General features: G+C 45.2%; 1 protein-coding gene across 1 annotated transcript in view; it reads right to left on the bottom strand.

Moving 5' to 3' along the window:
* Nucleotides 1–24,613, bottom strand: part of BRINP1 (BMP/retinoic acid inducible neural specific 1) — a 199,191-nt gene that overhangs the window by 31,639 nt on the left and 142,939 nt on the right. Inside the window, exons 3-4 of the mRNA XM_060251015.1 lie at nt 18,059–18,249; nt 4,883–5,052 (exon numbers count right to left, since the gene is read on the bottom strand). Coding sequence (XP_060106998.1) covers nt 4,883–5,052; nt 18,059–18,249 — 361 coding nt within the window. The remainder of the gene's footprint in view (nt 1–4,882; nt 5,053–18,058; nt 18,250–24,613) is intronic.

Consider the following 24,613-nt stretch of genomic DNA (forward strand, 5'->3'; position numbering starts at 1 on the left):
TTCCCTTAAAAACCCTATGGCTTCAGCATAAGTGATAGTAAATTTATGCCCCACCCCGTAAAAGTAATATAACAGTAATATTTTTCTAGGACAGGGGTGTCAAACATGTGGCCCAAGGGCCAGACCAGGCCCCCAGGGGGCTCCTATCAGGCCCGTAAGCAACTCAGTGTCATCTGCTTCCTTCTCTCTCTCGCTTCCTTCTGCTTCACAGCTTGCATTGCCAGGCTTGCTCAACCATACAGGGGCTACAGAGCAAAGCCTCTATTTTCTCCACTGGCTGACCACCACATGAAGCAACTTATGTACAAAAAGCTTGCAATGCCCAGCCATTTCATATTTTTATTTATGACAGATCCCGCCCTCATAACAAATGAGTTTGACACCCCTGCTCTAAGATGTCAGGAGGAATTTCAGAGCCAGTATATTTGCACTAAACACAAAAACAGGAGATTAGGTTCCAAGACCCCTTGAGCCATGAAGCTACAGATGTTACTACAGTCTACAGCCCTGCTACTTGGACTTGGGGTTACCCACTTTGTGGTTTTAGGTTTTGTACTATTATAAATATAACTCGAGACTTTCTTTTTTAAAACCATTTTCTCATGCCAGAATTTTCCTTACTGCAAATGTTAATGCTATTTTTGCATCAAATCACATATGCAGGGGCCATGACTCAGTGGTAGAGCATTTGTTTGGCAATGCAGAAGGACCCAGGTTCAATCCTCAGCACCTCCAGGAAAAAGGATCAGGAAGCGAATGATGTGGAAGACCGCCACCCTGGATAGCCACAGCCTGTCAGAATATACACCTCTAGAGGGACCAGTGGCAACTTCATGGATGAAACTTTGCTGAAAACGTCTGCTTTTCTCTGGCAAACATCAGGAGGTTTAGAAGGATCAATCAGGCGATTTCCAAGATTCTCAGTCTTTGCAAAGGAAGCGTCTCAGCCTATTGACTTCAATGTGATCACGGAGGCCAAACCTTTTATTTTGGGCTGGGGAAAATTACCAGCTGTGATAACTTCACCGGTCAACAGCTGAATGAATGTTCTTCTTTTTCTTCCTCTCCTCCAGCACTGGCAGATTGCTTTCAAGAGAAGAAGGGGCTTTTGTCTGAGGGTCCTTTTCCACTTCTTTTGTCCATGTCCTCCCCTCCCTCTGACAGCTTTCTTGTGCCTCGCTCGGTGTCCCTGGCCACTTCAATCCGGATGCCTTTTGTCCGTGGTATATTATTGCCTCTTGTCACTCATGCACCTGAGAATCAGTGAAAAGACTTCCGAGTAAAGCCCACGGCACAAAAGGTCCGCCGGAGGGGGATGGGGGGGGACATGCATGCCGTTGAACAAGCACCTCCATCAGCACAAAAGCGATCCTCTTCACCTCATCACAATCATGCGATGGCTACTTGCCAACCCATTCTGCGGCGGCCCCAGGGTGCCCATCACTCTTTCCTGTAATATCTGTTGTGTATCCCTCTGCAACAGTCTGAGGAAAATGGGCACATCTGCTTTCGGTTAAACGACGCACCAGGAACACGTGAAGGGGCCTTCTACAAAGGAAGACCATTCATCTGTCTGAGTGTTGTCTACTTTGACTGGGGCAGATCTCCAGGATCTCCGGCAGAGAAGGCTCTTCCCCAAGTAGAGATGTAAAATGTCTAGGAATTTGGAATTATATTCTACAACTCTCTAACGACTTAAACACTAGCGACATTAATACAGAAGACTGAAAAAGTCGTAGGAGTTCAAATGAAGTCCTAAAAAACTTCCAAAAAGATTTATAAACAAATTCCAAACAGAGAGCAAGTTTGGTGTAGTGGTTAAGAGTGCAGACTGTTATCTGGGAGAACCCGGTTCCCCACTCCTCCACTTACAGCTGCTGGAACGGCCTTGGGTTAGCCGTAGCTATTGCAAGAGTTGTTCTTGAAATGATAGCTGCTGTGAGAGCTCTCTCAGACCCACCCACCTCACAAGTTGTGTGGGGGGGGGAGAGAAGATATAGGAGATTGTAAGCCGCTCTGAGTCTCTGATTCAGAGAGGTGGGATATAAATCTGAAGTCTTCTTCTTAATGATTGCAAGCAAACAAATACAGTTGCCAAAAGCTCAGATTGGCTTCAGTGCTGCTTGTTGAAACTCAAGCCTTCGTGGGCCCCAAGAGCAATTGGAGCTTCCGTACCTTCTGTCAACTATGTTCATTCACTTTCAATCGTTAACACCATTTGGAATGTGTTTACAAAATTTTGAATGTCTTCAGGACTTTATTTGAACTTCTTATATTTAAGTTGTTTGAGAATTGCAGAATATAATTTGGCATTGTTATTTGTGGTGTGTCTCTTTCAGGGCTTTTTTCTTGTAGAAAAAGCCCAGCAGGAGCTCATTTGCATATTAGGCCTTATCCCCTGATGCCGAGCCAGCCGGAACTGTGTTCCTGTTCAATAAAAATAGTTTTGGTTTCAAAAGGATATGTGTTTTCAGCCTCTTTTGTAACATTTCATGCGCCGTAATCCAATATGGTGCAGCAAGACTTTTGATAGCACAACTCTGGAAACATCATGAAGCTCTAAAGAAACAAGATTTGATTGACAAAGTACTAGAGACAGCAGAAATGGATATACTTGCACTTCGTCTTAAAGGCAAACTACTAAAAGATGGAGAAAGTCTTTGGAAACCTTTTTATGAATGGTTTCCATTCCATCCAACAATGAACTTGACTTTGTTATATTATCTGTTGCACTATCTAATGGATATTTTGATATGGTTGAATGTATAGTAGCAAACTATTTAGTATAACCGATAGACTATAAACTTGTTACGACTAAGAGTGATTACGTATTCTAATGACGTAGGAAAAAATGTTGACTTTGTTTTATTTTTACCCCTTTTCCCTTTCCACTCTGTATCCCTTTACTTTCCGGCTTTTTTCAAAATTACGATAATATATATATAAAACCAGGAATTGTGTTCCTGTGCATTCCTGATGAAAAAAGCTCCAAAAAGTCTGTATTCTCACCACCATGGTTGCTGGCTTTATCTTGGGAAATTTTGAAGTCGGCGGGGGGGTGGGGGGGAGGGGAGAAGAATGTTTCCTCCCTTTTTCAGGGGGAAAAAAATGGGGAAAATGGAAACATACACAATACTTATTTTCCTATTATCCCACCAATTTTTCTGATCAACTTAGTCAGCAAATAAACATATACTATTTGGCATATTTGCAGAATTTAAAAAAAAAAATACGAGTATCTTCATTTTCTTCAAGGGAAATGACATGCTACCTTAGCACATCCATCTTTCGTTTATTTGTTTCTGTCTGAGAAGTAAGAAAAAAATAAAAGTTGAAAGTAGAAAACAAATCTGCTAGTAAACCACAGGGAATATATTAATTGGGCAGCAACGGTCTCATAGAGTCACCGTAGTAGGAAGGACTGCCAGCACGCTTGGACATTAAAGCGAAATTTTGCAGTACAGGAAACACTGAGCTTTTAAGAAATGTATTAGCATTCAACCTATTATAGAATATTAATTGTTGCAAAATTATCTAGATTTTTAGTGCTCCCCTCAATTTTTCCAAAAAATCCCACTGGAAAAATGGAGAAAGTCTCCAGACTTTTACTTGCTACGTATTTGGAATGAGTGGAATGCCTTGTAAGACAGGGGATTGCTTTCACACAAGAGATTTGGCCCGACCTGGCCACACCTCTCATTTGGGTTAAAGGTGCATGATCCCACAAGCACATCTACCCTCTGAGCCATACCTGTTCTCACTGCATCCCCAGACGCCTCCTATCTGGATTAAAACGCCACCTGAATCATCCCGGTAGTTTCCCCTTGAATTGCATTTATGTCACATATTCACTGTCTGTTTCAATGCCCTGGCATGACTCATAAGCAGAAGAGCAGTGAGATTGCACCAAACCACTTCCGGCATGGTTGGGTTCCCCCCCAACTCTGTTCCAAGGAGCGCTTGTGTACTTCTCTGCTTGAGTGCACACACCGGGGGACTTAAAAAAATCCCCTTTTCCATGGTGGGTCTATTGTTGAGGAGCACAGACCACTGTTGTAATCCTGATGCTTCAACGATGGCTGTCTGATAGCCCAGAAATGGTCCAAACCCAAACAGCTTATTTGAAGCTGAGATAATATTGCACCAGTTTCCCAGTGTGATAGCACCCAAGGTTTTTCTCACTGAAAAGGAAAATATTCCATACTGTTTTCAGTGCTACTCCAAACTGCCCAGTTCCCCCATGCTTTCTTGACTGTGCACCTCTGCTCTACTAATACCTATCCCCAATCATACCAAGTCAGACCTCCATTTCATCTATACATGGGGGTCCTGATTTCTTTGATGGGCGTCACCTCTCCAGGGTCTCAGGAAAAGAAAATATTTTCCAAAGGGTCTCAGAGATCCTTTCATGGGAGGTACCTAGGACTGAACCACAGGAGATACAACAGGTTGTCCAACACTGACCTAAAAGATTTTTTCCCAACTCAAGATTGCTGAAATCCATTGGGGCCAGGGGTCCCCAACTGTGGCCTGACTCCTTTTCTGCACCCACCAAGTGTTTTTAGACAGTGAGCAAGGCCAGGTACTGGAGATTTGGTTGTCTGTACAGATTTTTTTTTTAAAAATGTTACTTTGGCAGAAGATGACATGACACTACACCACAAGGATCTTCTCTGTGCAACTGAAGGTAAGCTGTGGGAGTCGTACTGTGGCTGGCTCTGTCGCCTGTGGCAGCCATTTTGCAGCAGCCATTTTGTGGCTGTGCTGTTTCAGAATTCCAAAAGTGTCCACAGGCTCAGAAGGGTTTGAGAAATCTGACTTAGAGGTTGCTCATCTAATGCCCTCTCAACTGAGCTATTTCAAATTGTGGCTCAAGCCATACCTTGATTGCTCCAGTAGAGATCTGGATCTCATGGAGACGCCTCATGGTTCCATCCCGGTCCACGAAATAGGAGGAGGCAAGCTGGTGAAGGGATTCTACGCTCTGGGTAGCATTGCCTGACTTTCGGTCGAGTCGGCTCTTGTCCATGTACATGGTCAAAGCCTCCTCTCCTGAAATGCAAAAGATGGGGGGGGGGGGGGGGGGACATCACATTTTAATGGTTACTGACAGTGCAAGCATAGAAATCAGGAGTAGAGAGAAAAGACTGAAATGCCCCCAACATACAGCTCTCAGCACACAAATGCCCTCTTTTATCCTTTTTTATCCTATCAGCACAATACAATAGAGACGAAATGGGTGAGAACAGATGGGTGTTTAAAGCCGCCCCATGGACAAGAGGCAGGCAAACCAAAAAAAGCACGTTCGCATGCGCACATCGGCCTCCTGTCCCTGTCCTGCCCCTGTCCCACTCCTGGCTTGCCGGGAACCGGCTCGAAAAGGCACCACTTTGAAAGTGGTGCTTTTTTGCTGGGGCGCCTCCAAGGTGCCTCCCCAGCCATCTGGAAGGCCAGGAAGCACCCGGAGAGCACCCGGGGAGCTGCGGATAGGAAGAGTGAGCGTTCCAGAGGCACCTTGGGTGCCCAAGGCCCACCCCTTTCCCAAGCATCTTCCGGAAGCTTCGAGGTGCTCTATTTTCGGCTGATTTTTTTCAGGGCAGCTTCAAGCTGCCCCAAACCAGCTGTCTATTGTCAGCCAATAAGCACTAAATGTAAAATGTAGCTGGGCTGTTTATAATATTCAGGAGTCCATTTCATGTTTGATTATACCTCCAGGGCACTAGAATCTGACATAGTTCCAGACCAGGTTTTAGGACAGGGTAAATTTGCCAGGCAAGCTGGTGTGAAGAAGTCTTAGGAGACTGGTTGCAATCACACACACTAAATAATGCACCTTCGATCCACTTTCAGTGCACTTTCCAACTGGATTTTGCCAGTTCACACAGTAAAATCCAGTTGGGAAGTGCACTGAAAGTGAATGGAAAGTTTATTATTTAGTGTCTGTGATCGTAGCTTTTGAATTCCATTATTTGCTTCATCTGAATACAGTTATTCAGATTAACAACTTTATTTTAGTGAAGAAGAAGATGATATTGGATTTATATCCCGCCCTCCACTCCGAAGAGTCTCAGAGCGGTTCTCCAATCTCCTTTCCCTTCCTCCCCCACAACAGACACCCTGTGAGGTGGGTGGGGCTGGAGAGGGCTCTCACAGCAGCTGCCCTTTCAAGGACAACCTCTGCCAGAGCTCTGGCTGACCCAAGGCCATGCTAGCAGGTGCAAGTGGAGGAGTGGGGAATCAAACCCGGTTCTCCCAGATAAGAGTCCGAACACTTAACCACTACACCAAACTACACCAGACAGTGCTACCCCCAAACTGCCCAGTTTTGCTAAGACATCCCTCAGCATATTCCTATTACATCTTGGACACCTAGGCTGGGACAAGTATGCCTCAATTGATATGCCCACACCTTCCATGACTGAATCGCCATCCATGCTGCCTTGAACTAACTCTGAGCTGTGGCTTTTATTTTTAATCTTTTAATGTGTTTTAACTGTCTGATTGTTTTACTATTTATCTGTTAGACTGCTTATTGTCAGTTTTAATGGTTTACTGTGTTGGAATTCGCCCTGAGCCCACCATGGGAAAGAGCAGACTACAAATTGACAGACAGGCAGACAGACAGAACTAACTAAATAAATCTTACCCTAGCAAGACGACATCCATGCCTCCAAATACTTAGTTGTGTATGTACATCAATTATACCCTGCCTTTCTCTCCAGTGGAGACCCAAAGTCACTCACATCATCTCCTCTCCTCCACTTTATCCTCACAACGACTTGTAAATAGGGTAGGCTGAGAATGTGTGACTGGTCCAAGGTTATCTAGCAAGCTTCCATGGCAGAATGGGGATTCAAACCTGTGTTTCCCAGATCTAGGGTTGACAAATACAGGTTGGGGTATAGTTCAAAATTTGAGGGTGGAGGTTGGGGAAGGGAGGGAGAGAAAGAGGAGGAGGAGATTGGATATATACCTTAACCTTCACTCAGAGTGATTTACAATCTCCCTTCTACTTCCTCTCCCCACGACAAACATCCTGTGAGGTAGGTGGAGCTGAGAGAGCTCTTTCAATAACTGCTCTGAGAGAACTGATCCAAGGTCACTCAGTAAGTGCATGTGGAAGAGTGGGGAATCAAAATCAGTTCTCCCACATTAGAGTCCACACTCCTAATCACTACACCAAACTGGCTCTTGGGACCTTATTGAGGTATAATCCCATAGAACAAAATAGGAGTCAATTGCAGCTTTAAGACCATCTTTAAGACCACGAAAGCTTACGTTCTGAATAAAACGAAGTTGGTCTTAAAGGTGCAACTGACTCCTATTTTGTTCTACTACTTCAGACCAACACAGCTGCCTATTTGGATAATCCCATAGAGTTCACTCTCCAAAGCATCAATGTTTCTCCAGGGGAACCAGTCTCTGTAGTCTGATTAGTTGTAATTCCAGGAGATCTCTGGGACCCACCTGGAAGTTGACAATTTATTTATTTATTAATTTAATTCAATTTTTAGCCCACCCTTACCGTAAAACAGGCCCAGACAACCCTACCAAGTCCAAATAGTACAATAATTACCATAAGAGATGGGAGTCTGAGGGGAGCACGGACACGGGGGGGGGGTGCAGTGGGCAATGGTGTTACCTCACTTCTGGGAGAATCTCAAAAATTATATCAGATCTCTTTAGGAAACAACAGGATATCTATGGCAAAGAGCCAGTTTGGTGTAGTGGTTAAATACGTGGACTCTTATTTGGGAGAACCGGGTTTGATTCCCCACTCCTCTATGTGCAGCCAGCTGGGTGATCTTTGGTCAGCCATAGCTCTCACAGGAGTTGTCCTTGAAAGGGCAGCTGCTGTAAGAGCTCTCTCAGCCCCACCTACCTCACAGGGTGTCTGTTGTTGGGGGGAGGAGGTAAAGGAGATTGTGTCCGCTCTGAGATTCAGAGAAAGGGAGGAGGAGGAGGAGGAGGAGGAGGAGGAGGAGAAGAAGAAGAAGAAGAAGAAGAAGAAGAAGAAGAAGAAGAAGAAGAAGAAGAAGAAGAAGAAGAAGAAGAAGAAGAAGAAGAAGAAGAAGAAGAAGAAGAAGAAGAAGAAGAAGAAGAAGAAGAAGAAGAAGAAGAAGAAGAAGAAGAAGAAATTGTAGTAGTAGTCTTGGAGTGGCTTACAATCTCCTGTGCAGAATATAAATCCAATATCGTCCTCTTCTAAAAGCATAGCATTTCTGGTGATTCCTAGAATAATGTGCAATCATGCCTGGGTTTTCTGCAGAGAGACACTTTGTTGTCTGGCAATGATTCCCCCCTCCATCAGCCACCAACGTGCCATTGGGCAACAGGAACAGAGGGCAGTCGCTCTCCTACCCCAAGTAGGCAAATAGCAAGCCTGGGGTTAATTGATGTCCTGAGATTTCAGGCAGCTTCCCTGAGGCCCTAGAATTGAGTCTAAAACCTCACTCTGAGGGTGAAAGCCCAAGGCCTGGTAATCCTAACAAGGATATTTAATCTCATAAAATGAATCTGGTTTAAAAAAAAAAAAAGATTTATCCCATTTAATGTAGACCAGGTGCACTAAAAAAGCCTTCAGCAATATGAAATGGTATGTGGTAGCTGAGGTAGTTATCTTGCTATAGAAATACAGGTATTAGAAACACTCAGAAATGCCCTTGAGAACATGCTGGAGGGTGTAATGTTGAAGAGGGTTGACATAAAGCTGCCGAGCTCTATACAGAAGGTAGATTTTAATCCGATTCGGAGCTCAACCTCGTAGTCAATATGTGACACCAGCAACTGCATTACATGCGAACCGATGGCCCGATTGCACATCACAGGCTCCTTAAACTGTTCCAGGTAGCAGTGGCTGTTATCGCTCGGAAACCTATTCACATGCGCAAGGTACTTGTAAAAGCCGCCGGGATCATTTTCTTCACACATGTGAACCAAAAGGTTTACACCAGGGAAGGCGCTGCTTGAGCCGTGTGGTGAACAAGACTGCCTTAAAATCATAATAAGGCTGATTCCGCACTCACCTTTCTCCGGGGCAGGCTTCCGTTTCTGGGCGGAGCAAACTGGTGATTTCGCACCAGTTGCTCCATGCCGGCATTTTGCATGAGGCAAACCCGTGATTTGCCCCGCTGCAGTGTAAACCTGTTTTTTTCAGATTTACACTGTGGCGGGGGCAGATTGCGGGTTTGCCCCGTGCAAGATGCCGGCGCGGAGCAACTGGTGCAAAATCGCCAGTTTGCTCCTCCCAGAAACAGAAGCCTGCCCCGGAGAAAGGTGAGTGCGGAATCAGCCTAAATCTTAACATTAGCCTACATTAAAATGCCTCGTGCCTTATTATGAAGAGACCGGGAAACTCACACTGTCTATTCAATCAGCTGGTTTATTTTTGTTTTGCCTTAGTTAGGAGCCATAACAAAAACTGCATTCAAAATATATATAATAAAAAAGATGGGAGGGGGATCACATTTCCAAATTCCAGTGCAAGGGATCTCTGGATGAATGCAGTTGAAGTGCCAAGTAATGTATTCTCCGGACTCTCTAGTCTGCTGTCACATTCCCTAAACACCCCTCCTTCCCACCCGTCAACCCACAGCCCTTCCCCCATCACCTATCTACATGACCTTCCTCACAAGTTCAATCACTTTGCTCCATGGACAAATTTCATACCTGTCTTTGTCTCCTTTCAGTTGAAATCATTATTTCCCCCTCTTATGACACCGGCTGGTCTGGCAATCTGCGGTCGGAAGACGGCTCTTAGCAGAAATTTTCGGCTGAGGTTTGGAATCTTTGACCAGGCTAGCAGTGAAACTATGTCCTAAGGCTGGCTAGTGTCATAAGAGAAAGGATGGGTTTGGACTTTTGCAGGCTTTGGACTTTTGCAGGCTTTTGGACTTCTGTTGCAAATACAGTTGAGCCAGGCCAAGGTGACCCTCCCCTTCCCCTATGATTCTCCGGTGTTTTTTATGTTACTTTCAAATATATGTGTGGAGGCAGACCAGACTAGAAGAGAAAATAGCAGCTTATCGCCACGGAAAGAGCCAGCCTCAGCAATCAGGAAGGGTTAACAGATTTTTGCTGCATTATTAAGTCCTAATTTCTCATTCATTAAGTGGGCACAGCGTTCAAAGTCATCTTCCCTTCAGGGTATTCCCTGCAAATTAGCTCTCAGCTCTGCCCACTCTATTGCTGAGTGTGTGCATCCCAGAAATCACCCAGCGCTGTTTTCTGTTTTCAGGAACTCAACGCAGAGGATAGCAGGAGATGTATTATCTTTAGAGTAGAAGAGAGGCAGGCGGAAGGAGGGAGAGGATAGGAGAGTCCAATGTCTGGCACCAGAGCAGTTCCAGGGCAACCCTTCAGGGGTCATTCTCCTTTGGATGAGAAAGAGTGTCCTTGCAGAATTCATTTCATTGATAAATAAGCAAGCAGAGCGTATGGAAGAAAGGTCCTCTTTCAGCAGGCAAGAAATCTGCTGCTGATGCACCAGTTTCTTGGGAGAGCTAGTTGGGGGATGCCCCAGCTGCACCAAGGCTGCATCTTAGTTTCACTTAACTCACAACTCCAAACGTTCTATCCATTACGGTCTCAGAACGAAACCGCTCTTCTCTCGTATTTCTTAAAACAGAACGAAGCTGCAAGAGTCGCGACTTAAAGGCTAGTGGAGAGGGATGGCTGAAGCCTCTCATCTCGCACTCTTTTCCTGCTGAAAATCCACACTGTGGATACTAGGACTATTATGCACGGGTGTTTTGCCTTGCATTCACTGTGCATGTCCATTGGGTTTTCCTTTTCATTCTTTATTGACTTCCTCCCCTTCAGTGTTCAATTCACTTTCCTGTTGCTATTTCCCTGGGTTGTCTGGAAAGTGGCTTTGTGGTGATTTCTGCTTGTTTCAATCCTGAGACAAAGGTAATTTAAAAGCATAGATATTCCCTTGGATTTCCCTCTGATTCCATTGGATATCCCTCTGCCCTTTTGCTGCCCCGAGAGGTGCCTTGTTGTTTACTTTTACTTTTGGTTTGACTTTTCTTAGCAAGGCTATGCTTGGCATTGTCAGCTTCCAAAATTCCAAGATATTTGTATCCTTCTTCAATGTCCAGAGTTTGGATCTTCTTGTTGTTGTTTGGACCCTTGATTTCTTCTTGTTCAAGGAACTTTCCTACACTCAATGATAACGCTGCGCACTTGTCAAGGCCAAATTCCATTACTATATCTTTGCTGAATATCCAAACTGCATTAAGAAGGAAAAGAAGACGGCTGCAGATTTATACTCCACCCTTCTCTCTGAATCAGACTCAGAATGGCTTACATTTGGTGGAGTGGTTAAGTGCGCGGACTCTTATCTGGGAGAACCGGGTTTGATTCCCCACTCCTCCACTTGCAGCTGCTAGCATGGCCTTGGGTCAGCCATAGCTCTGGCAGAAGTTGTCCTTGAAAGGGCAGCTGCTGTGAGAGCCCTCTCCAGCCCCACCCATCTCACAGGGTGTCTGTTGTGGGGGAGGAAGGTAAAGGAGATTGTGAGCCGCTCTGAGACTCTTCGGGGTGGAGGGCGGGATATAAATCCAATATCATCATCTTCTTCTTCTTCTTACAATCTCCTATATCTTCTCCCTCCGCAACAGACACCCTGTGAGGTGGGTGGGGCTGAGAGGGCTCTCCCAGCAGCTGCCCTTTCAAGGACAAGTCCTGCGATAGCTATGGCTAACACAAGGCCATTCCAGCAGCTGCAAATGGAGGAGTGGGGAATCAAACCCAGTTCTTCCAGATAAGAGTCTGCACACTTAACCACTACACCAACCTGGCTCTAGTAAAGAATCAATATCAGATGATGACTTTCCATATATTTTCAAGTCATACGTATGCAACAAATGTGAAATCTTTGGCCCTGTCTTTGAAAGCTGGTATCCTAGGTCTGTGCTGTTGAGACTGATGGTGAGTTGTATTAGCAGAACGACAAAGAAGAGTAGTGATAGTAGCTCTCCTTGGGAAATTCCTCATTTGATATTAACTGTTCCAATTTCTTCTCTCTTCACTATCAACCTGGTGCTCCATTTACTCACGGCAGTTCTGATAAACATTATTACAGTTTTGCTGATGTCTTATCATTTCTAGTGTTTTCAGGGTCCATGTAGGAGGAAATGAATCAAATACCTTCTCTTAATCAATCCAAACAACATTCGGGTTGGTTTTCTGCCTTTTATAACGTTGTAAGACCATTTTATCAATTAGTAACTGATCTTTAGTGCCTCAGGATGTTCAGAACAATTCTTTTTCATTCATGTGGTAAAATTGAATTGAATTGTGTTGTGTTGCTGTTGTAGTGTTTTTTTAAAAAAAATGGTGAGGAGCCATCAAGGGGCTTGAGATGTGTAGTCCCCTCTAAAGGATGTGTGACTGGATGATATGTGGGAGACAAACTGTCAATCTCCTTATGTTTAAACAATGACATTCGTTTGCAGAAGTCTGCCATTTTCAGTAAAAGAATGTTAGGAGAGGGTCTGCGTTACCATTTTCTTTTCTGCCAACTGTTATCCTTTCCTACAGTCATTTTTTTCCCCTACAGAAGAAAAAGTTAGAAGACTCTAGTCTTTCCTGCCATAAGTGGCAAAGCACTGGGGTGGGGGGACAGTTCTAATCAAAAAGAAATGGCAGAAAAGGGTTAAAATGCCCCTCCATCGACTGCGGGGTGACATGATAGAGGTTTACAGGATTATGCATGGGATGGAGAAAGTAGAGAAAGAAGTCCTTTTCTCCCTTTCTCACAATATAAGAACTCGTGGGCATTCGATGAAATTGCTGAGCAGTCAGGTTAAAACGAATAAAAGGAAGTGCTTCTTCACCCAAAGGGTTATTAACATGTGGAATTCACTGCCACAGGAGGTGGTGGCAGCTACAAGCATAGCCAGCTTCAAGAGGGGATTACATAAAAATATGGAGCAGAGGTCCATCAGTGGCTATTAGCCACACGGTGTGTGTGTGTGTGTGTATTGGCCACTGTGTGATACAAAGTGTTGGACTGGATGGGCCATTGGCCTGATCCAACATGGCTTCTCTTATGTTCTTATGTTCATCAGCTGAAAGACACACATGTGAACATACACAAGGAGATCACATAAGCCACTGAAAACCCAGTTTTGCCCTCTCATTTCTCGGAAGCCAGTAGTCTAGCTTGAACCTGATGATTAGAAATGAAGTTCTGTTCTTTTGGATGGAAAGGGGTTATCTGAGCGCTTGCTAGGTTTGCCAACCACCAGGCAAGTCCCAGAGACACCCCCCCCCCCGCTCCTCCCCCCCGAATTAAAAACGACTGGGCTTTTTTTTAGCAGGAACGCAGTTCTGGCTGGCTTGGTGTCAGGGGGTGTGGCCCAGTACGCAAATTAGTCCTGCTGCGCTTTTTCAAAAAAAAAAAGCCCTGTGTGAAATAATGGTGACATCAGGGTGGTGGCCTAATATGCAAATGAGTTCCTGCTTGGCTTATTCTACCAAAAAAAAGCCCTGGAAAGTGATCTCTAGGCTACGGCAATCAGTTTCCCCAGATGAAGCTTTGGAGGATAGACTGAAGTGAATCCTCCACTCCTCAAACTCCAACCTCTTCAGGCCCTGATTCTAGATCTGTAGCAATTTTCAACCCCCTAGCCCTTGAACTATATTAGAGGGGGGCGGGGAGGGAGAATGTTGGTGTGAATCACAGAGGGGATTGCTCAGCAAAATTTTGTGGGCAGCTCAGGACAGAGGCGATTGGATACTGATGCTCTGCTCTGAAGAATCAGGGGTGTGTGGGGAAGGTATAGGGTTGCCAGACCCCCTGGTGGATGTAGGGGTCCTCTGGTGTCAGGCCCCACCTCTCTGTAGCTGATGGGGGGGATTTACCCCCCAAAAGGGAGAAGCAGCTGAAGTTTTAGCAACATGCCTACATGACTTCAACGTGACCGTGCAGTGATGTAGGCCCATAGAAGCTAATTCTGCCATAGACTTTTTGCGCCAAAACCAGAGCATCACCTCAATGTGCCGACATCACTTCTGGTTGAGACTGGAAGTCGTATGGACAACTTGCTGCAACGCTGGATAAAACATTCTGCTCCCAGTAAGCCCACCCCTGTCCCCTGCTGGCTGCCATGAGGGACCTGCCAACCCTAGCTAGGTCCCATCCTGCCAGTTGTTCCCTTGCTGTCCCATCTGACTGATCTCAGATCCTCTTAGTTTCCTGTGCATCTATGCACAATACTGCAGGTGTTGTGTGTTTTTGCCTCTGACCAGCTTCCTCCACATTCAGCTGAAAGGCACCACCCCTAAGGCCACATGTTCTTTTACATGTGTTTATTTGCAACAGTGCTGGAGACCAGTACTGTAAAAGGTGCTCTACAAAAGCTCCACAAAAACATAAACTCCAGGGAATGATTATTTGATGGTAGAACGCAAATTCATATGTCCTTTGTCTCTGATCTGCAACTTGGCCTTATTTTATGCAATTTGTATCTTTCTGGAGTAAAAAGCATTTTCTCCCCCAGTGAACTCTTTAACTGGAGATGCCAGAAACTGAACTTGGAACCTTCTGCATGCAAAGCATGCAAAGAGAGGGATGGTGGCTCAGTGGTAGAGCATCTACTTGGTAAGCAGAAGGTCCCAGGTTCAATCCCTGATATCTCCAACTAAAAAGGGTCCAGGCAAGTAGGTGTGAAAAACCTCAGCATGAGATCCTGGAGAGGCGCTGCCAGTCTCTGTAGACAATACTGACTTTGATGGACCAAGGGTCTGATAAGGCAGCTTCATAAGTTCATATGTTCTACCACAGAACCACAGCACCTTAAACTAAGTCAGGAGATTGGTCCACTAAACAGTATTGTCGATTCTGACTGGTGGTAGCATCTTTGGAAATTTTCAGCATCTTCCCCAAAAGCCGCTGCCAGAGCTCCTTCTAAAGGTTGAATCTGGGACCTTGTGCTTATAAACACCTGCTCTACCATTGATCTACACTCATTGATGTAACACATGAAATTGCCTTACACAGACTCTGACCATTAATTCACCTAGGGATTAATCCAACCAGCTTTTTTGCTGGTCCTCTTTGACTAACCCCCCCCCCAAAAAAAAAATAAACTATACTGGGGGTCATGTGACCTTGCTTGGACAAAGGCCATGTGAACCAGGAATTGTAGTACGGAGGAGTATTAGATTAGATTGGGATAGGGATGGGGTATTAATTAAACAAATAAAATAGATTGATGGGGGGGGATTGCTGGAACAGCTGTCCTAGTACTTATTCTGATTAGCAGCAACCGTTTGGCACAGGATCTCCAGAACATTGGAGTATCTGCACGCAAGGCGTGTGTCTTGCTGCTGAACCACAGACCCCCTTCCTAGAAGCTAAGGTTGTATGCATCTGATCTGATATATATGCCTGTACGTATCCCCTTATACTGAGCCAGACCACTGGTCCATTGAGCCCTATACTGATCTAGCAGCTCTCCTGGGTCTCAGGCAGGGAAAGTTCTTCTCCAACACTTCCTACCTGAGAACTTTTTTTTTCAGAACTTCAGTTGCCAGGGAGCGAATCTGGGCTGTTATGCATGCACAATGCATGATTTACTACCGAGCCACGAGACCTTCCTAAAACATGCATGCGCAAGGCACTCAAGACTTCGGAGGTCGTATCAGCGTCGAGGCAGCCGTTCCTGATGAGCCTTCCAGCACTTTGATTTCCGAGCCCTTTGGGTGAAGTCATTTTTGCATTATTTTAACGAGAGTGGAAAGCTGCGGGCTGCCATGGGATGATGGGTTGTGTATCCCGGGTAGAGGGACGCTCGTAGTCTCCATATAGGGAAACACTTCTGCTCATGAACAATGCATGTTCCCAGGAGGGTCTCTTTGCATCATCTTCCCCTTTATTGCCGTCAAGACGAATCTTTCATCCCTCTCCCACTGCTCCCCGGTGGCTTCCCCTCCCCTTGCACTCGGCACCGGGGGCTGATGGAACACTTAGCACCACTGTCCATCGCCAGCTCTCCTTACAAGCCTGTGCATATTTTAAAGCATTGTGTTGTAAAAACAAGAGCCGGGACACGCCACTGTGAATAATTCACCATCAGGCCCGGGCAAAATTAAAAATATATTTCACTGTCAAAAGGTCTGTGTTATTTGGAATTTTTAGGAAGGCTCAAAATAATGCAATCTGGTAGGGATAAGGAAGCAAGTGTTTGTTTCTCTGGTTGCCTCCAACAGAATGTAAAATCAAGAGTTTGGCTGTAAATGTCATTTCAGTTCAAGCTTGCCTGGCAACAGTGTTCCCCTACAGTAGAAATGCCCTATGCATGAGGGGTTGCTGGGGCGGGGGGAGTTGCTTTTCAGCAAGAAGTGGGCCCTCCGCCTATGCTCAGAGTATCTTAATCCCCAGACAGCTGACGAATGAAGCAAAAAAAAAAAAAGCAAACATACAAAGCCAGCAAGTTAGACCACTGATCCAGCTAGCCCAATACTGTCTACTTTGATTGGCAGCAGCCGGCTGCAAGCTACTTAAAAGCCTTCTGGTATTGACCCAATAACCTTCTGTGTGCAAAGCATGTGTTCCACCAATAAGCTATGGGTTGTCTTCATAAACATATGAAACCATTTTGCTTTGTACTGTCTCCTTCGACAAGTGGCAGCTTCCCTGAATCTGAGGCAGCAAAAGCTCTTTCCCAGCACTTGTTCTGTGAGATACTTCAACAGATATGATGGGGAATGAATGTGGGACTCCCAGGAGGCCTACACCAGCATCTCAGCAGCATCACCAGCAATGTGGTGAAGTAACTTCTGGTACATGTCGGAAGTGACATCACCATGCTCCCTGGTGACATCACCATGCTCCCTGCTATCTGGGAACCCTTCCTCATTGGTATTTGGGCAAAACTCTATGGTAAAAATGCTTTCTAGTCCAGGATTCTGTATCACACACTGAACCAACAAGATACCTCTGGAAGGCCTACAAATAGACCAAAGCCACCACTGGTTGTTTTCATGAGGAACTGGTATTCAGAGGTTCATTGTATCTGAACATGAAGATTCCCTTTGGTCTCCAGGGTGTATAAGAAGTCCCATTCAAGCCCTTCTTTCTCTTTCTATCTCCTTCAACCCTCTGCTTCTTTTGCCTAGCTCTCATGGCATTCTTCTTTGAAGCTCCTACTTATCAAACTAACCTACTTCAATTCCATGAGCCTCTGTACTCCTCTCCCTAAACAGCTACGTAACCCTTAACCTTCCTTCTTCTCTCCCTCCCCTTATTTACCAACAGAATATACTCCCTATTTTCTTTAGGCTCTGTGTGAGAATATTTGGAACCAAACTGGCCTTTTGCTTCTCCTAGATAACCTACTTGCCAACATTCTAATGCTGTCTATCTGTTTCATATCAGGTTGAATATTTGTGAGCATTCCATCACATCAATCCTATCAGTCACATAGGGTACAGAGTTACGGATGCATATATGCATTCTCATGCAACAAAGCATTTTAGCCTCTGATATGCATGTTACCCCAAGTGCAGAATGTCTGAGAGTTGGAACAGGGCAAAGCTCTTTTCACCCTACCTTTAATCAAATATTTGTGAACATTCTATAACATCAGACCAAGCTGGTTATGAGGGGCATACAAGCAATGTTCTGGTGCATGTCAAAAGTGACATCACCATGTTCCCAGCTGTCCGGGGACCCTTCCTTGTTAGTTACAAGCGATGTTCCCTCTAAACTGTGGAGTTTTTAAAGCAAAAATTCTATTTTGTGAGCTACTGGCAATAAAATTGTGAGCTGCTGAATAAATGCTCTAATCTAGGGGCGTTTCTTTTAAGCTAAGGCAAAAATGTATGAGTCACAGACTAAAAAACTGTGAGCTAGCTCATTCTAGCTCAGCTTAGAGGGAACACTGGTTACAAGTTACACAGCTTAGAGGGAACACTGGTTACACTTTCTCCTTAGCCTCTAATATGCTGCCAAGCCCAAGTCCAGAGAACTGGAATAGTACAGTGTGCTCTGCTCCAAATGATAGCGAGGGGGGAGGGAAACAGAAGTAATCCTGCTGCCACCTACCTCCCAAAGTGGCAGAGATGAGTATGTGTGTGCCGTACTTTTTGATGATGGTATCAATGAACTGCTGTGTCGTGGGCCTCCTGCCCAGCAGGCGTATGCTTCTCTGGAACTCAGGCATCAGGGGAACAGGGTTGCGGAGCAGGTCCCTCCGCTCAATGGCTGTGTTCCTCACCTTCCAACGGGCAAACTCCCTGAGTGACAACACAGGAACACAACACAGGTAAAGTTCTGAGTTAAGACGGGAGAGGCAGACCACTGGGGAAAGGCCAAGGGAGGGGAACAGAGGGAAATATTTTAACACCCCCTACGCAGGTGGATTATTGGGACTAGGCCTAAAAGGTTGGAGAGGTAGGGAGGAGAGTGGAAAAGGGAAAGGAGAACAGCAGAAGGAAAGACAGAATTTCATTGTAGTAGAGTCCAGAAGCACTTTCAAGACTAGCAAAATTTTATTGCAGCTTAAGCTTTCAAGAAATCCAGCTCTGTTTGACAGATACATGGAGTATGCGTCAAAAATGGCTAGAAATATATTATTATTTATTTATTTCATGAATATAGGTGGTGTATAATGGAGGGAAACAGAGGGAAATATTTTAATACCTCCTACACAGGTGGAGGGAAACAGAGACAATGAGGAATGAATGTGGGACCCCCAGCAGTAGGGGAGGCCTACACCAGCATCTCAGCAGCATCACCAGCAATGTGTTGGAATAATTTCTGGTGCATGTCGGAAGTGAATCACCATGTCACCTGCTGTCCAGGGACCCTTCTTCATAAGTATTTGGGCAAAACTCTCTGTTTCTCTCTGTTAGCCTTTCCCCAGTCATGAATACCGGGGGTAAGGGGAGAAGGGAGTGGATGCAAGAAGTATGTGCCATGAAAACGTAAAGCCATTGCAAAAGTCATGAATAAGAAAAGGTAGAATGCTCAGTCTAGGCTGGGTGTGACCACTTCCTTCTATTGATGGGATACCTGAAAGGGAAAGGCAGTTACTTCTGGTAATGAGATAACCACACAAAGTCCCTATTCGATCCAAGTCTGACTGAGTCAAATTTACATATGAATTCCAGTTCAGCAGCTTCACATTGGATTTTGGTTTTGAAGTGTTTTTCTTGAACTATGGTGACCTTTAAGTCCTTGATGGAATCTCCTCAGAATTTCATTATGCATTGATCCATGCTATACAAATCAGCTCTAACCTCAGTATGAAGGGAACCTCATAACATAAGCATGATTGACCACTCCTTAAGAGCTATCACGCAAACCCGCATCAAAGGTCCATCAGCATGTTCCTTGCCAACAATAACCACCTAGATGTTACAAGAAGGTTCACCTGCAGGTCATGATAGAGCTATGAAAGGAAGGCATGGTTGCACTGCATCTCGATCCACACCATAACACTGTGCTCCAACCTAGACATGGAACAAACATACTTGGAACACAGCTTCAGGACAAGACCTAGAGGGACCCTCAACCCCGAAACAATGAAATGTTGCATTAGAAGTATCATACTAAACCCAGGCAGTGATCCCTTAGCATCCTTTCTAAGACAGCTTCAGAGGATAGCCATGTTGGTCTGCAATTGAACAGTTAGATTCATTAGATGGGTCTTTTGACTCTCAAAAATTCCTACCCTGAAAATCTTGTTGATCTTTAAGGTGCTAGTGGACTCAGATCTAGCTTCCAAAGATAGTAGCCATCTAAATATCACAATGAAACTGCCAAGGAAGTTATGACAATTATGTCAAACCCAATATCACCATCTGATGGTCACGAGTTCCATAGTTTGAGTTGATTAGTAATTTTTAATATACATTAGTCCTCAGACTCATTTTTCGCCCCATTCTGCACTATCACTTGCACTTTTTAATTTTAAGGCATCTTTTCCTCATTCTTCCCCAACCCTCTCTAATCCCTCTCCATCTCTCTCCTTCCAAAACACTGAATAAGAAAATGATGGTGGTGCAACTGATGAGACACACTTTAGGTCAAGGGGATATCCAGCTGATGTCTAATAGACCAGGGAATGAATAAATGATGCCTCTACTTGAACAACTCAGGCTAAACCACCAAAACAAGTACATTCAAATATGTCCGCCCCACCCCCAGCTCTCGGATATGGGACAGGTCACAGCTGTTCCTCATTTTCGCTGGTCTTTACAGAAACCTGGAGGAAAGGGCAAAATTACCCCTCATTCTACCAATGAGGACATGGAGTCTGCTACACAGTCACTCAACCAATCTTAGTAAGGCCAAAACTTGAGGTACACTGGTAACTGGAGCAACATTCCATCACTGAATAGCAAAATGGACAATACTGAATGAGATGGACCAATGGTCTGATTTGGTATAAGGCGGCATTATACATTGGACTTTATATTTTATAGCCCTTATTTCCTTTCAGCTAAATGTTGGTTGGTAATGGCAAGGAAAATCAAACACAATTGAAGAAGATGATGATGACGATATTGGATTTATATCCCACACTATACTCTGAATCTCAGAGTCTCAGAGCGGTCCCAATCGCCTTTACCTTCCACCACGACAACAGACACCCTGTGAGGTGGGTGGGGCTGAGAGAGCTCTTACAGCAGCTGCCTTTCAAGGACAACTCTTACAAAAGCTATGGCTGACCCAAGGCCATTCCAGCAGGTGCAAGTGGAAGAGTGGGGACTCAAACTCGGTTCTCCCAGATAAGAGTCCACGCACTTAATCTCTACACCAAACTGGCTCTGAATAATAAGAGTGTGCATTGAGAAAAAATTCATTATAATTCCAAATCCAGCCTTTGTGAGGGAAATTTCCTGTGGCTGCTTATTTTCTGGTAGGACATTACCATTTTGGGATTCAAATCAGGTTTTTCACAAAGATAATACAGCAAATTTGGATTCAACACAGTTCTCCCTGTATTTTAAAGACCGATGAAATTTTCAAGTGAATTGGACCAAGAGAGTCAATGTTACAGACTCTCAAAGTAGATGTCTCCCAGCACAGTTTCCACTGATTCCTAAAATGGCAGTAACAGTGGGGCTCTGGCTGGCGATGGCATTTTTTAAAAAAAGTTTGACTCTTTTAAAAGTCTGAATTTTCTTACATTTCCACGGAAACCTCTTCCCTTGCCACCCTTCCTTATTGTGGGCCTGGTTTTTTTGTTTTGTTTTTACAAGGTAGAAGCAGCTTCCTTTGCAACCCCCTACCCCTGTCAGAACTTGTATCTGCTATGTATGCTGAGCTTGGTGCTCTTAGCCTAACAGACTCCATATTGTAACTGCCTACTAATCCCATGTCCTTGTAGTCAGGCCTACTAACCAAATGCTTTGCATTTCAAACAAACTGTAACCACTGAAGGTGGCAGATAGCCTCTGGAAAACATCTGCAGGTGTCCTTTGAAGCTAGCCCGCCAAAGCATCACAGCAGGGCTCCTTCCTCCTCCATGGAGATAAGGGACCCTGGGAACAGACAACTGTCTCCCAGAGTGTGAGAAATGGTTTGATTGTTTCTGTTACAACTGCATAAAGAATGTATCGATAGCTGAACCCGTTATCAGAGTCAACTTGTGCTTTCCCCGAACACAGTTCTCAATAAACGTCTTATACTTTTGCAACAAAGTAATGAGTTTCGTTTGAAGTTCTTCAAGTTCTGACAACCCCTTTCTGTTGGTCTGCCATTAGGGATGGGCTCGAACCTAAAAAATTCAGTTTGGTTTGGGGTGACCCCTAAACCGAACCAAGTCAAAAGGCCCCAAATTGAACTGGCCAGTGTGGTTCCCCTTTTCTTCCGGCCGTGGCTCACCATGACCAGGAGAAAGGGGGAGATCATCAATGAAGGGTTAAATGGCTGCCAGCTATTTAGACCTAATAGTGAGATGGGTACGCCTACTTGGAAGCAAGGGGAGGGGGCGCGAAACTGACGGGTGAAATAGTTCACAGCCATTTAAACCTAACAGCTCAGTTGCAGACCCATCCTGCTCCTATTACATTTAAATGGGCCAAACCATCCAGCCAAAGTAGTCAGAAATCTGATAAATAATCAGGGAAGTCATATTCCCTGAGCATTGGGTTGGGAGCTCCTCACTGACCCAAGCTTGCGCAGATTTTGGTTTATGAGTTGGTTCATGCCCATCCCTATCTGCCATTATGGGGGTGCACTATAACAAACTACAATAATGCCTACTGGAAACAATGGGAGAGGTTTGAATGCCCATGGGTATAATGGGAGCCATGCATGCCAATTGACTTACATAGACTCCATTATAGATGTTACAGCAACATTACAGTTGCAATGAAATGCAGAACAGATTGCAAGAAACCCACCCTGGGCCTGGTTGTGGAATAGTAATCCCTGGAAGTAGAATTATGGTCCCTGGGCCCAGATAAAGTGCTCTGGGACTGGAATCAGTGTTCTGGGGGCTGTCATTCCAGTCCCAGAACAACATATATGGTCCCAGGGACCATCATTCCACTCTGAGGAGTATCATTCCAATTTCCAAGCGTAGATTCTAGTCCCAGGGGTTTCTTTAAATCCTTTCCATATTTTCATTGCAACTTTGTTATGCTGCAATGTATTCCAATGGACCCCACATAATTGGAATACATAATTCAGTTGGCATTTCTGGTTCCCGTTACGTCCAATGGGCCTTCGGGTGGCACCCAATAGGCATTTTTGTCCTGTGTTTCAGTGCATCCCTTCCTTCACAGATCTCCCCTCACTTTCCTATTGAGGGACTTTCAGGGTCCCTGGAGTGGATCCCCCCTCCCTTAAAGAAAACAAACTGGACCAAGAATTAGAATTCTACAGCCCCCTGAAAAGCAGCTCCCACAAAGCACTGAGTGAGGAAGAGCAGCAATTCTTTGCAACCTGTCATCAAAGCTGATTGCCTGGTAGTGCTCTCTAGTTCTCCTTTGCAAGGGTCTATCGAAAGGGAGAAATGTCAGTGCCCATGAAATCAACGCAATCAAGAAAAGAACAAGGCATGCTGTGTTCCAGGCATCTCCAGCTAAAATGACTGGGTGGTAGGTGATGTGAAAGACCTTTGCCAGAGACCCTGGAGAGTCATTGCCAGTCAGAACAGCCCTGGATGGACCAATGATGTGATTCAGTATAAGGCAGTATTACAGTATACATCTGCTATGCAGTGAGGGGCTATGGTTAAGCGGTACAGCATCTGCTTGGCATGCAGAAGGTCCTAGGTTCAATCCCCGGCATCTCCAGCTAAAACGATCAGGGGGTAGGTGATGTGAAAGACCTCTGCTTGAATCCTTGGAGCGCCACTGCCAACTGGAGTAGTTCTTGATGGACCAATTATGTGAACCACTATAAGCAGGGGTGGAATTCTAGCAGGAGCTCCTTTACATATTAGGCCACACACCCTTGGTGTAGCCAATCCTCCAAGAGCTTACAAGGCTCTTTTTTTGTAAGCTCTTGGAGAATTGGCTACATCAGGGGTGTGTGGCCTAATATGCAAAAGAGCTCCTGCTAAAATTCCACCCCTGATTTTAAGGCAGCTTCTTATGCGTTCACGCCACTATGCCACAGCTCTTAAAAATGCGATAGGAAGAGGCCTGGAGGGCCAATTTAAAGAAAATTTCAAAGGTGCAATCCGGTTCATGGACTGTGGTTCAGAACAACAGTTTCTTGACATTTATACCTGGCAAGAGTATTGAGAACCCCGGGGGACCCTCTGGTTGCCTACAGGGAAGTCAAGTCTCAAGCATCCGGCTTGCTCTATTGTCGTAGCAACAGGGTCTATATGTGTCGCTGGAAGGTATTACCTGCCTAATTAGCACACAACAAAGGCCGGCGTGAATTATAGAAATGGCGGAAGTCACGAGGGAATGTCTGGTTGCTCGTTAGCGCTGCGTACCTCCAGGGGACAAGCAAGTGGGAAAAACTGCTGAGGAGGAAAGAAAAGGTTCAAAGCGCGGGGCAAAGATTTTGCCTTCTGGGAAACAGGAGTCTCCAAGGGCCCTCGTGGCTTTAACCAGACAGACGAGTCGGAAGGATAAGCCATCAGAGGGAATTAAAATGCTCCACCTTCCAACCACCACGGTGGCCAGAGGGCACGGGGGAGAAACGAGTTCAGTGCACAACCTTGGGGGCTGTCGTTTGATTCTGAGGCAGAGGGATGAAACACAGAAACAGAAGGAGGAGGCAAAGAAAAATGCAGAATGGTGTTTCCATCCCCACATGGAAACGCCAGGCAAAGTAAGCTGCTGTCTGGCACTTGCCGGTAGGTTCTTGCGACATGACCCAAATCTCCTTCTTTTGCTATCAGCCCCAGATAGGAGGTAGAAGCAGAGTGGGATTGTTGCAACCATGGCTTTCACTTGCCCTTGCTCCCTCTTCTTGATTATTCACTTTTCCCAGCATTACCCAAGAGGTACCATCTGCTCAGTGCCACCCACAGCCTGATCTGTCAGCCGGTGGCTTTTTCCACACATGCTCGCGTCAACGTTTTTCGCCTTCTTTGCTGCTGGGTCAGCCTCCTCCTCACAAGATTTACTGACTTTAACACTTCCATCACCGGGGGCGTGGGTTGTGTGCTTGTGGAAAGCTGAA

The sequence above is a fragment of the Heteronotia binoei genome, chromosome 12 (genome assembly GCF_032191835.1).
Source record: "Heteronotia binoei isolate CCM8104 ecotype False Entrance Well chromosome 12, APGP_CSIRO_Hbin_v1, whole genome shotgun sequence".
NCBI classification, from domain to species: Eukaryota; Metazoa; Chordata; class Lepidosauria; order Squamata; family Gekkonidae; genus Heteronotia; species Heteronotia binoei.